The sequence below is a fragment of the Rhynchophorus ferrugineus genome, unplaced genomic scaffold, assembly GCF_030347505.1.
Source record: "Rhynchophorus ferrugineus isolate W39M unplaced genomic scaffold, kcgeb_rfMv2 rfM7, whole genome shotgun sequence".
Classification (NCBI taxonomy): Eukaryota; Metazoa; Arthropoda; class Insecta; order Coleoptera; family Curculionidae; genus Rhynchophorus; species Rhynchophorus ferrugineus.
In genome coordinates this window covers 31,264,618-31,279,051 of record NW_027472586.1, presented here as the reverse complement: position 1 = coordinate 31,279,051, position 14,434 = coordinate 31,264,618, and the positions used below count along the sequence as shown (strand labels likewise).

The 14,434-nt window shown below is 35.7% G+C and overlaps 1 protein-coding gene across 1 annotated transcript; it reads left to right on the top strand.

Moving 5' to 3' along the window:
- The first annotated feature begins 4,277 nt into the window (after positions 1-4,277).
- LOC143199575 (uncharacterized) lies at positions 4,278-14,304 on the top strand. Its single transcript, XM_076409493.1, has 7 exons — positions 4,278-4,498; positions 7,745-7,862; positions 7,926-8,048; positions 8,102-8,278; positions 10,125-10,254; positions 10,315-10,486; positions 13,245-14,304. The coding sequence occupies exons 1-7, from the start codon at positions 4,316-4,318 to the stop codon at positions 14,130-14,132; spliced, it is 1,791 nt and encodes a 596-aa protein (XP_076265608.1). The 5' UTR covers positions 4,278-4,315; the 3' UTR covers positions 14,133-14,304.
- Positions 14,305-14,434: the final 130 nt, after the last annotated feature.

Here is a 14,434-nt window from a genome sequence, read left to right as displayed (position 1 = left end):
AATGAAACTTTCTGAATATGATTTGATTAACTGCTGCCAATTTCTTCCCAATTCAACCAAGACAGGGTGATGAAAGTAAAAACAAGTAAAGGTAAGTATATAGTTAATATATGATAACTGTAAGAAATGTTATTGTAGAGTGTAAAAGATGTATGTGCACAGATATGTGTGTTATTGTCAGAATATACATGAGCATTTGGTTAAAATGTGTCAGGAGTGAAAGAATAGTAACTGTTTTGCAGATGTGGCGGATGCATTAATCACAATGCAGTGATAAAATCTAATAATTTTATCAAGAAATATGTATACAGGTTTTAACAGATCAAACTAAGGAGAAATACAGTGATATCAAAATGTCTTTACAAGGAAACACTGTACCGAAGGACACCAGAACTAAGCGTAAAAGGTAAATATACTCTCTAACGAAAGTAAAATATATCACTTGGATATGTAATTGTTAATTAGGTTAATTAGGAACTCATAGATGGTATGGAAAAGAGTTCAATATAAATATAATCAAACACAAGCCCAACCTACAAACTATTAAACCTTCGATAATATATGCATTACATCTACTATAATGTTAATATAAATTACTAGCGACCCGCCCCGGCTTCGCACGGGTGCAATGCTGATACTAAATTAAATAGACTACAGCAAAAATATGAAAGTTGTATATAAAAACATAGCGGCCCGCTCCGACTTTGCACGGGCATAAAATATATATGCCTATGTCACTCAATGAAAACATGATTAAAATCGATCCAGTATTTTTGGTTCATTCATTACTGCCCTTGGCCTGCACGCATTAAATTTGGAGTAAAACAATTCCTCTTCCCCTATACTTACTATGAAGATTTCCTGCTATCTTTGGAATATCTAAATTCATACAATTTTTATTACATTACACATTTTTAAACGCCAATTTTAAATTTGTAATATCTCCGAAAATATTTGTTTAATTTACATGCTATAAGGAACCATATTGATCTATATTAATTGCACACTGTATTTAAGGTACTTAATTCGATAAGGATTAATGCCGTATTGCTTAAAATAGTTTCGTAAATAAGCCATTTTCTCACGTAAAAAGTAAACAATAAAAATGGTTAATGTGGGTTATCCCTAAAAGATAAACATATACCATCGCGGACTTTTTTGTAGACCTTTTTATGGTGTACAATACTGTAGTACATTAATTTGATCTAACTCGTAGGGTTAGGCAGCGTTTTTGCTAATTGCTAAATAAGCCTAAAAAAATAGGTTAATTTACGACATCACGTTAGAAACCTCTAAAATTAGCAATGTTGCCTTAGTATATTATGCATGTATTATACATATAAACCTTCCTCTTGAATCACTCTATCTATTGAAAAAAACCGCATCAAAATCCGTTGCGTAGTTTTAAAGATTTAAGCGCACATAGGGATATAGGGACAGAAAGGGCGACTTTGTTTTATACTATGTAGTGATATTTAATAACAGTGTATTTGTTTAATTATTTAACTCAGATTAAAATGTTGTTGTATGTCAAAGCCAAACTGAACTAAAACTCAGAGTTTATATGGCACTTTAACAACGTTTTGAAGTCACAAATTTATATGACGTATGTTCAAATATATATATATATATATATATATATATATATATATATATATATATATATATATATATATATATATATATATATATATATGTATATATATATATGATGATTTAGAATCTTCTAGAATTTTTTTAATTATATTTCTTATTTTCTATATTCTTATATTTCTTATTTTCTTTGTTTTTTTTTCTTATATGTTTTTCTTTTTTCTCTATAAATATATAGTTAGACCTAAAATATATCTTTAGGGTATATATGGCTCGGTGAATGGAGGTAAGACGAAATGAAAACTGTGATGGTTACATTTTGTTGACGTTATAAAAATGTTAAAATTCAAGTAGATAACAGGAAGCGGCACTAATTTTACCTGAAGAGACTCTTGGGTAGTCGTTAGTGGCACGTCTGAACTGAATGCTAGTACTATGACTGAATCATCTAAACTACCCTTCAATAATATCCCAGCTCAACGTCTCGGGGTTACCAGATCTTCGTTATCGTTTACTGGACGTCGGTGATGGCACTCCGCACGTGTTCAAGATCTGGAATAATATTTTCTAGGTATTTTATAGGCTGCTATTCGAAGACGTAAAATTCGACATGCCTCAAGGTCGCTACATCCCTTTAATTTCAATTTAAAATATCGATATTTATTGGAATAAATATTACATCTTTAGATTTGGAGGCAATAACAACATTCTCGTAGGTGTACCAAAAAGTCATCATCGGTTTTTCTAACATATGTGGCATTTCTAACATCTAGGCTTAAGTATGCAATATTATGATTTGACACATATGTTTGACATAGTTTATTCTACTGACGTCGAGCTTTAAAATTATACATACAGAGAAAAAAGACCCAAATTTATATTAATAAACTTGTTCCGAAGAACATGAGAAAAAAGAAACGCCAACCCATTTGTTACTGTTACAAAACTGATATTGGTCCTTCTTGTGGCAATAAATCAAACAGGACACCGTGAATGTGTACGCTGTAGTCAAATTGAATAATGGATGTTTGTCGCAGTAATATTTAACCCGATTTGGTTTAATTTCAAAGAAACGTTTTATATAGAAGATAATCATGTCAATTGAAACAGATGACAGGCAGTGGCGTGAAAACGCTACTTTTTTATTATTTTATAACGCTATATTAACAGGTCAATTGAAAAGTCCCTGGTCTGCCATAGTAAAACACATTTTTTGGCAAAATTATTTTTTTATTCAACATAATTCCCTTCAAAGATGATACACTGACTATAGCGACCCTCCAACTTTTCGATACCATTTTTGTAGTAAGATTTGTCCTTTGCTTCAAAATGGGCCTCAATTTCGTCGATTACGTTTTCATTCGACGAAAATTTCTTCCCAGCGAGCATTCTTTTGAGATCTGGGAACAAGAAATAGTCGCTGGGGGCCAGGTCTGCCGAATACGGTGGATGAGGAAGCAATTCGAAGCCCAATTCATGGATTTTTTCCATCGTTTTCACTGACTTGTGACACGGTGCATTATCTTGGTTAAGCAGTACTTTCTTTTTCTTTAAATGCGGCCGTTTTTCGGAGATTTTGTCCTTCAAACGGTCTAATAACGCTATGTAATAGTTGCTGTTGACGGTCCTTTTTCAAGGTAATCAATTAAAATTATTCCATGCGCATTCTAAAATACAGACGCCATAACCTTGTCAGCCGACTGTTCCATTTTCCCACACTTTGGAAAGGATTCATCGTGTGCAGTCCACTCGGATGACTGTCGAATTGACTTTGGAGTGAAATGATGGAGACATGCTTCATCAATTGTCACATATCGACGCAAAACTTCAGATTTATTAAACTTGATCATCTTCAAACACTGCTCCGAATCATCAAATCGTAGTTGATTTTGGTCAAAAGTGAGCTCTCGCGGCATGCACTTTGCACAGAGTTTTCTCATACCCAAATATTCGTGAATGGTATGATGTACACGTTCAGTTGATATGTTTAGAGTGTCTGCTAATTCATTCAATTCCAATTTACGTTAATTCAAAATCATTTTGTGGATTTTTTCAATGTTTTCGTCGGTAACAACCTCTTTTGGGCGTTCACTGCATTCACCATCTTCGGTGCTTATTTAACCACGTCTAAACTTAGCATACTAATCCTTGATGGCAGTGTCCGGAAACTCGGCATCAAGCCAAGTTTTTGCTTAAACTGGATATTTTCTAGAATTTACTTTACGTATTGTACTACCGACTTATATACACTAATGAACTAATAACTTTATATCTAAAGGTTATATAAATCTAAACGCATTATTCCTTACATTAGACATACCGAAAAAGGCACCCAAAATAAATTAACAACAAACGTACCATAGAAACGAAGTGAGCCAATCAGATCCAGTCTCAGCATAGATGTTAAAACAATTAATAAGTTAGAAGTAGCGATATCTAGATGTTGGACGTCGCGAAATATTTCTCTTTATGATTGTTTGAAACCAAAATGTCTGTGTCAAAACTGTCAGACTGATAAATCGTTACTATTTGTTAATATTTTTCGATCATATCTATCAAGAAGTTGAAGTAACGCTACTGAAGACATTGATCTCTCCCCGAGCCTTTCAAACTACAGTTTATCCAATTAAGAAGAACTAACGAGCATTTCCGCTCCTTTGATACACGTCGCTGTCCACGGCGATATTTCTGCAGTAACAATTTTATATGCTATCGTTCGAAAATGAAACTGTGCGCGGAAACAGTCGGTGTGTTCCTGTTGATATTGTTGGTGGTGTGCGATGTATCAGTCGCTAAACGATCATTTGGGGGCAGATCACGGTCGAAATCTGGATCAACCAGTTGGTGGGGTCGCAAGAAAACCTCTGAAACTGGAACGCAATCGGCAAAACAACATGTTAAGCCAGTAAGTCCTTTGTATACGATAGATTGAGAGAAAAGTTGTTTTCAAAAAATAAACAGTTTTTCCTAAGAGAGGGTTTTAAGAAGTTCCCAAGATATAATTATGTAATGTCACTAAAACACTAAGATATTCAATTATACAATTCTCACTTAGCATTCGCGAATCGTAATAAACGATACAAAAACGTAATATACAATACAGTGGAATAACCTACCGTCGGTAGGATAACAATTCACGCTATTGCTATTATTTATCTGGGCCACACGATCGTGCTCTGCGAGCTCCTTCAAACACCTACACGGCACTCCACCCACTACACCCGTATCCGTACAATCGGTCTAAAACAAGGCCGATATTTAGTGGAGATATCGCTGCATTTAGTCCAGCGCCGTATGGCCCCTATCTGATATCGGTTATATGTATCGGAATTTTAATTTAAGCGCGACTTTCGGTCAGTTAATAATAACAAACTAATAACTGTGACTATGGTGTGGTAGTAAAATGTAGACCATTACCAGATATTATTATTGAGAAATCTAATGCAAGTTGAGGGAAGTTATTTAATAGAGATATTTATTTAAAAAATGAATGTATTTGTGGATGTAACAAGAAATACGTGTACTGTTTTCTGTACTTACTTTTTGGTGGCTATAAAGCTTAAACATGGGGGTCACCGATCTAGAGCACTTAAGTTTGAAAATAAAAAGGCACCAATTAAATTTGATTATGTCTAAAGCTGCTTACACAAATAAGCAAGTCTGTGTATTATTTTGGCAATATACAAGACATTCCTGGCTTTTTTAATCATTCACCCCAACGACTAAAAGTGTTGAACAAAATTGTAAACACAAGGATCCCCCACGGCGCTTCAACCCGTTGGAACTTTTACCATCTCATTGAGTGTATGAATGAAATAGAAGATCAATTCTTCAGCAACACAGTCTATAGTGCAGCAGCTTCTATTCGTCGTACATTAAATGATCCGATCTTCAATTTTTGTCTAACTTTTTTCCATCATGTCATGCCCCACGTAGATATCCTTTTTAATCAAGCGCAGCAAAGAAAAATCTAACCTACTGAAATAAGAGACTTTATCGATATTTTGAACGCAATATTATTCAAGTTCGAAATAATATTGATAATATCATTAGTGAAGCATCAGATATAATACGTCATGGGCCAGCAGAAAATAAAAGCAAATAAAATGAAAATAAAAGAACATAGGATGGACTTAATCTATAAAAAAATTGTAAGTTTTTTTGCAAAAATTGCAGAACACCTTAAAATTTTTATCAGGAGCCGCCACTGATAATAAATAGATAATAATGAAGCTGTTTTCTTCGTTAGATAGAATCATTTTAGAAATTCGTGAGCCTATTCAGCAGCTACAGAATGATGGATGGTTAGGCTAGCTAGATTCGCAATCTGTAAGTCATCTGCAAGCTAGAGCGACTTTGACAGCGAACTTGCATTGCTATTACAGGCAACGAAAATCAATTAATTTATGCAAAATTACTTGAATTATTAACATTAACTGTAGGATTCAAGCTTGAAAATTACGCTGGCCATTGTTATAATAATGCTCCGAATATTCTTCACATGTTATGCCAACTGTGAAAGGTGCAAAATTGAATTGATGAAAAATGTGAAGCTAACCAGTCTGGCTATATTGTTCTAGTTATAACCGGAAGTCGATTTGCGTTTGAAATTGATCAAAAATTATTTTTGATCAACAATGAGTATATTTAAGACCTATATTCTGTATTGTGTAACAGGTGTGTGATGCTCTAAACATTGATGGAACAATAAAAGACTTTGCTTTTAAAAAAAAGTAAAGTAGAGGAGTAGAGTTTTAGTTAAACATAGAAGTTTTATTTTTAATTCGAACCAGTGTATACTTATTCAATAAAAATATAAATTCTAACTGTAGTGTTCCAGCTCTAATATGTCGATTTGTGTTTTATTTTTAATTCGTCAATAACTTAATCTGATCGATCGTCAACGTATAATCATAAGTGTACTACAGTCTTTCAAAATAGTAGTGACACACATGATCTGTCAAAACGTCGCAATGTTGCCGCAGCAACTCTTGAGTTTCAATAGAATTTGGCTCTAACATATAACAAAAATCTAATCCAAATAAAATAATAAAACAAAAATTTTATGTATTATAATTCATTTTAACATTATAGTACATCTAATGCTTATGTTATTGAAGAACTTAAAACAACTTAATTAATTATACAGCCACAATAATTTTTAGGTTAGAATTGTTTTATTATATATACATTAAACTTTTTTCCACGCTAGTATAGGTAGAGTTAAGAAAGGGAAAAGAAGAATCTCGCAGGAATCCTACCGACTGCGCCAATTTTGAAATGAAAGGGTTTAAAACAATTTTTTTTAATTAATCTCCTAGAACGTCAACAATCTGCCCGTGGGCAATAAGTATTATTATATGATTTCAGTTATATAATATAACCATCCTGACATGTGGAAGATCACTTCAGTAAGTGATCTACTGAACAATTTATAATCTAAATCTTATTCTAGATACTATCCTGACTTATTCTAAAACTATTCTAGCTTATTCTAGAGATTATTAAATCACAGTCTATGTGTCTATGGTAGTTTGCGTTTGAGCCTACGCACTTCACTGACATGACACACATTTAACTGTTTGACGAGTGAATTGGGATTCACTAATAGAACACTAATAACACTCCGAATCACACTCGTTATGGTTGTTGGACAATTAATATGGGGCATCGACGATGACTTGCAACACTTTATTCTGGAATCTCTAGAGCATATCTATATTAGATTTGCTAATAATACCCCACAGTTCAATACCATAGGTCCAAATGGAAGTAAGTATTGACGTATACAGCAAAACTTGTTATCTAATGATAATTTAGATTTACGCCCTATCAGCCAGTACATTTGGTTCAGTTTAAGCCCAAGCTACTTGCGTTTTGTAACTATATATTTTCGTCTAACTAAACGTCGATCGAAAGGCATTCCCAGGTATTTAACGTTGTCTACTTGCGGAAGTTCATGATTATTTAATTTTACTGAGGGACTTCTACAAAGGGTGAATGTCACATGGGTAGATATTGTCTCATTTGCATTGATACTATTAAAACAACAAAATGTGTTTATTCGAACAAAAACAAAATTGCCCGTGCCTAGACGTCTCACTCATCACCACCTTTATTTTTAAACCAATCCTTGAAATGATTTGATTAGGCGGAACCGGCAATAAAAAAAGAAACTTCCAAAGTCCAACATTCCAGTCCGAACCAACCACAACCTCCCCAACCTGGATGGAATGTACCAGCATCGAATCCAGCCTCTGCCAATACAGGCGAGTAAAACTACCGACTTTATTTCGTTTTATGTTATCAACAACAATATCTTGCAACAACAGGTGGTTGGAAATCCGGATATCAAACTCACGCAGCTCCACCAGCATATCCCCATCAGCATGCCGCCCCTCCAGCCTACAACGGACAACAAACTTGGGGTGCTCCACCCGCTTATCCAGGACAAAGTATTTCGACAAGCTGATTTTGTCATTCTAGTATTAATATATTATTGTTTCAGCCAATTATAAAGGTTTTGGTCAGAATTATCAGCAGCCCAATAATTATGGAGGTCACAGTCCTTATGGCAATTATCCGCAGCAGTCATTTGGAGGCTATAATCCAGGTTATGGTGGAATGACCATGGGAGGGATGGGAATGGGAATGGGTGGTGGATATGGCAGTTATAATCAACATGGTAAGCAATTAGTATATCAAAAAATCAATAGTTTCATCAAGATATAGATTGTTTCAGTTCGGACAGCTCAATGTTGACAGCTTGTGGCGGACATGTTGTTTCTTATTTAACCTTTTATTTATTACTCGGTCACTAATACGAGATTACCACGCCATGTTACTTATTATTAAGATCTAATAATCTAAATAATAAAACTATAGTATCATAATAATTATAAACTATATAATTCAGTGTTCGTTAATTCAAATATTGCGACCATTTTAGGCCAATAACCACTAGATGAGTCTGGTCAGGTGGTAGTCTCAGTGTGCGGATTAGTATGCTAAGTTTAGACGTGGTGAAATGAGCACCGAAGATGGTGAACGAAGCGGACGCCCAAAAGAGGTTCTTACCGATGAAAACATTTAAAAAATCCACAAAATGATTTTGAATCACCGTAAATTGAAATTGAATAAAATAGCAGACATTCTAAAGATATCAAATGAACGTGTACGTCATATCATTCAAGATATGAGAAGGCTCTGTGCAAAGTGGGTGCCGCGCGAGCTCACTTTTGACCAAAAACAACGACGAGTCGATGATTCAAAGCAGTGTTAGAAGATCAAGCGTAATAAACCCAAGTTTTTTCGTCGATATGTGACAATGAATAAAACGTGGCTCCGTCATTTTACTCTGAAATCCAATGGACAGTCATCCGAGTGGACTGCACACGATAAACCCTCTTCAAATCGTGGGAAAACGCAACAGCCGGCTGGCAAGGTTATGGCGTCTGTATTTTGGGATGCGCATGGAATAATTTTCATTGACTACCTTGAAAACGGAAGGACCGTCAACAGCGACTATTTCATAGCGTTATTAGACCGTTTGAAGAAAAAGAAAGTGCTGCTTCACCAAGACAATGCACCGTGTCACAAGTCAGTGAAAACGATGGCGAAAATCCATAAATTGGGCTTCGAATTGCTTCCTCATCCACCGTATTCTCCAGATCTGACCTCCAGCGGATATTTCCTGTTCTCAGATCTCAAAAGAATGCTCGCTGGGAAGAAATTTTCGTCGAATGAAGAGGTGATCGCCGAAACTGAGGCCTATTTTGAAGAAAAGGACAAATCGTACTAGAAAAATGGTATCGAAAAGTTGGATGATCGCTATAATCAGTCTATCACCTTTGAAGGGAATTATTTTGAACTACACTGCTTTCCTTTTGTTTTTTACATGTTCCTTCCAGCAAAGTTTTGCATCAAGATTCATTCCGAGATACTTAGGGTTGTTGCTATATGGAATGATATACGGTCTGATTATACGTGAACTGCATATGCACTGATTTACTATCGTTAATTTTTATTTTCTATGTTTGGGTCCACTTATTTATATTGTCACTTGCCTATTGTAATTTTTGTGTGGCTTCTCCGCTATTGTCCGCGACAGCAAGAATTACAGGTTCCATTTGTGTGGATATATCACATGTGTAGAGTAGATAAAGAATTGGAATCTTGTTGTAGATTAGGCTTCCTCTTCTTTGACTCTAAACATTCTGACTGTAATGTAAGATTTCAATAGTTCAGTGTGCTTAGTCGGTAACATTTTCTGTAGCTTATGTCGTTATACCATACCTTATCGAGAGCTTGTGCTATATTTAAGAATATAGTTGAAAATACCTTTTTACCTTCATAGGCTTTTTCAATCATATCCATTATTCCATAATCTGGTCAATTGTTAAGTGTTTGTTAATGAAAAATGCATTTAATTATTTAAAATGTAAATACATTTCCAACAACAGTAGTTTTCCCTTTGCCTAATGTAATTTGTTTTCTTAAACGTGTATGTATAAATGTATATATATTCTTAGGCGGGTTCAACACAATGGGAATGGGAGGGTACGGAGGTTTTGGTGGAGGTTACTCGCCAATGAAACCGAAAAGCAGTTTCTTCAGCGGTAGAACAATTGGTAATGTTATAGCGGGAATGGTGATTTACAAGTAAGCCGATCGTAGAGCTTCAAAGTAAAATCAGTCACATTAAGAATGTTCGTTTTCTAGCATGGCATCCAACCTTATCAGTTACGGACTGGGATTCAAGAGACCATACACAGTGGTTAACTACTACAACCAGGACCCGGACAAGAAAGTGGAAGAGATAAAGTTACCATCCAATGTGTTGGTTCTTTGTGAAGGGAATGCTACACAGATATGCGGAAAGGGCACACAGTCGGTATGATATTAACAATAGCGTATACAGTATATCGATATATTACTAAATTGCTTTTGAAGATTTTCAAATTTTTTAGTTTGGCAACGATTCATTGGATTAGCATCGGTATACGCTGAATAACTCAATAATACTAAATTAAAAACAGTTATTTTACAGTTAGTTTAGGTTGTTTGCATTTTCAACAATAGATATCACTGATCAAAATACATGCAAGTATCTAATAGTTGATTGCGACATTGTTGCGTGATCAACTCTTAATAATTTAGACATCTAATATCTCCCACCACTTTTCATGGGACACATTCAAAGGCCAGTCTACTGAAACAACAAAATGTCAGCCGAAATATTACTAAGTATGAAACCACTTGAGGTAGGTATAGATCTGAATATTCGGTTCGAGCATTGATAAAAAAAATGGCAAAATATAGCCTAATTCTCTGCGCACGCACGTGTTTACTGTGAATGCGCTGAATCAGCTCGAGCCGTATGCTCAGGCCATGAACACAATGGGCGCCCAAAAGAGGTTGTTACCGACAAAAACATTAAAAAAACACAAAATGATTTTGAATGACCGTAAATTTAAATTGAATGAAATAGCAGACACTCTAGAGATATCAACTGAACGTGTACATCATATAATTCACAAATTTGGTTATGAGAAAGCTCTGTGCAAAGTGGGTGCCGCGCGAGCTCACTTTTGACCAAAAACAACGACGAGTTGATGATTCGGAGCAGTGTTTGAAGATGATCAAGCGTAATAAACCCGTGTTTTTGAGTGAAACGTCGATATGTGACAATGGATGAAACATGGCTCCATTATTTCACTCCGAAGTCTAATCGATAGTTATTCGAGTAGACTGCACACGATGAATCCGCTCCAAAGTGTGGGAAAACACAACAGTCGGCTGGCAAGGTTATGACGTCTGTATTTTGGGATGTACTTGGAATAATTTTCATTGACTACCTTGAAAAAGGAATGACCATCAACAGCGACTATTACATAGCGTTATTGAACCGTTTGAAGAACAAAATCGCCGAAAAACGACCGCATTTGAAGAAAAAGAAAGTGCTGCTTCACCAAGACAATGCACCATGTCACAACTCAGTGAAAGCGATGGCAAAAATCCATCCATCCGCCGTATTCTCCAGATTTGGCCCCTAGCGAGTATTTCTTGTTCTTAGATCTCAAAATAATGTTCGCTGGGAAGAAATTTTCATCAAATGAAGAGGTGATCGCCGAAACTGAGGCTTATTTTAAAGCGAAGGACAAATAGTACCATAAAAATGGTATCGAAAAGTTGGAGGGTCGTTATAATCAGTGTATCACCCTTGAAGGAAATTATGTTGAGTAAAACAAAGTAATTTTGACAAAAAAATGTGTTTTACTATGGTAGGCCGGGAACGTTTCAATCGAATTGTTATGTGTGTAATTTTCTGTGTAATGTATATGTTGGGTCAGTATTCAGAATTGGTACAATGACTCTTTTATAGGAAGAACTTTTTTATATATCGTGTGTTTTCATAAGAAGCGAAAATAATACTAAAACAAGTAACGATTTCATGAAATAAACCAATTATGAGAGGGAATCAAATATAACATCAATAAACAGTGATTTTGCCAAATACATTTTTAGTATACACAAACTAAATATTTAACATTTTTTTATGTAGCCACCTTTTGCCACCGATATGGAAGTTTGAACATTCCTTCTTCATAAAAAGTTTTAGGGCGATTTGTCAGCCAATTGCGCGCATACTGCTCTACTTCTTCATTGCTTTCAAACTAAAAATAAACTTTTCTTTCTTTTGCCTCCAAGTGCTTCTTTCAAGGGCGCAAATAAAAAATAATCACAAAGTGACAAGTCAGGGTTATAAGAAGGGTGCTCAAGGGTTTCCCAGCGCATCTCTTCCAATTTATTCCTTGTCAAAACTGCAGTGTGTTTTTTTTAAGCCAAGTTGACTAGTGATAATGAATTGAACACTTCCGTAGTTGATACCCAATTCTGACAAGATTTCTTCAATCTTTCAACCGGCGATCACCTTCAAGATCTCGAACAGTCCAGATGTTGTCATTTGTGAGAACATGACTTTCATTTTCGACACATTCTCGCCCATCTCTGAATTCTCTGACCCACATATAAACTCAATTTTGAGACAGTATAGTATCCCCAAACTGTGGCTTCAAATGAGTGAAAATTTCCTTTGGTTTAACGCCTTCATTGGCTAAACTTTATGATGATGCGTTGTGCAACATACGAAGTTACCTCGCGCTCAGTCACGGCTGTAAATCGGACAGAACCGAGCACTGGATACATTAAAATTCATCATGGTGTGGAGATTCGGTTACTTTCGACATTATTCGTATATTGGTCGGCGTAACATATGTAGGGCAAACAAAAATGCTGAAAGTCGATTTTGCCAAATATACGAGATGTAATTTATTTTAGAAAAATAGTTTATTTAAGATTTTTTGAAGTTAACATATATTTTGTATTAGAACAAATAATACTAATAGAGTAGATACGTTATTTTACTTTATAAAATTATATAAGCATGCGCCTGGCGCTTTACGTTCAATCTACCGGACCACGATGATTTTTAATGTATGCTACCGAGTACACCTTCTGCCCAAACCGGTTTCCCCCCTCCTCATAAACCAAAGAACACTCGAGCATCCAATCCTTTAGAATGTGCGAAGCTAAATAGTAAAATTTCCATTTATATTTAATTCCCCCTCATATTAATGTGCCTATTTCAGATCTGTACTCAAAATGGCACCGTACTCTGCGTGGCCACGATGAACCAGGCCTCACCCTGCGACCAAAACGGCAATCAGGCTCTTTGCGTCAACACAACTTTGCCATGCACCGATATCACGGACCCTCTTTGTCAAAATTCCACGCACAAAGAGAAGCTGGAAGCTGACGTCACCGTTCCGTGTTTTACCAACCTCACTCTGGACGTGAACCTGGTGGATCAAACTCAAACTCAACCCAACACGAAATACACGTATTGCATCACGACCATGGCCATCGCCGGACCTGAGTATAAAATATGCGAGGAATTAAACAATTCGAACGATTACAGAACCATATTAAAGGGAAACTACGAGTGGTTTCTGGAAGTGGACGGTTTCCGCAGAAATTATTCGGTCTACAACAACGAAAGGCCAATGGAAACTAACGGAGAGATCAACATGCCTATCACAGTCCTAACCAAATGTCCTGATAACGCCAAATCCATCTGCGTTTCCGGTGCTATACCGACCTGTACGAATTTCAATGAAATCATGTGTTTGGTCTCCAATGTCGACGTAATAGAATGCGAATCAAAGAACGGATGTCTTAACACCAGCGTCCCGTGCCCTACCGGTAATAACGACGAGTTTTGCAAGAATAAAACGGAAGATTCGGATTCCGCTTTACTCTCGATGCCCTGTTTCGCTAACATCACGATTAACGCGCCAATACCCAAATTCAACCTCGTGGAATATAACGGAACCCTACCGGACTTAAACACCAGTACCAGTTATACGTACCACTTCAACTACTGCGTCATAACTTTGGCGTTACCAGGTTCTGACTCTGAGCAGTGCATAACAAAAGAGGCCAAGGAAAAACAAGACAAAGGGCAGATAAAAACTTAAATCAAACTCGGTTGTGTAGTTTTTGTTATAGGCAGGTAGTTAATTGTAGAGGACATTTCAAGATGTTGTTGGATGTATAAGAAATATCTATTTTTTATGTTAACCTTTAAAAATAATTCACGTTTTTTTATAGTATTTTGTTAACGCATTATTATTATATATATACCTATTATTTTGTTATTAGTTTATTATATTTTACCAGCTAAAATGATACCACAAGCCATCTGGTCTGGTTGCGAGCGAACATCCTTGAATCATTAGGTAGGTAATCCGGCTCAACAGGCGGTACCAATCATGGCTTA

Bases quoted from the DNA above. Each gene is read 5' to 3' on its own strand.
- LOC143199575 (XM_076409493.1), top strand. From the start codon at position 4,316: ATGAAACTGTGCGCGGAAACAGTCGGTGTGTTCCTGTTGATATTGTTG. The intron at 4,499-7,744 runs GTAAGTCCTTTG...TGATTTGATTAG, and splicing joins CAAAACAACATGTTAAGCCA to GCGGAACCGGCAATAAAAAA. The intron at 10,255-10,314 runs GTAAGCCGATCG...TTCGTTTTCTAG, and splicing joins GCGGGAATGGTGATTTACAA to CATGGCATCCAACCTTATCA.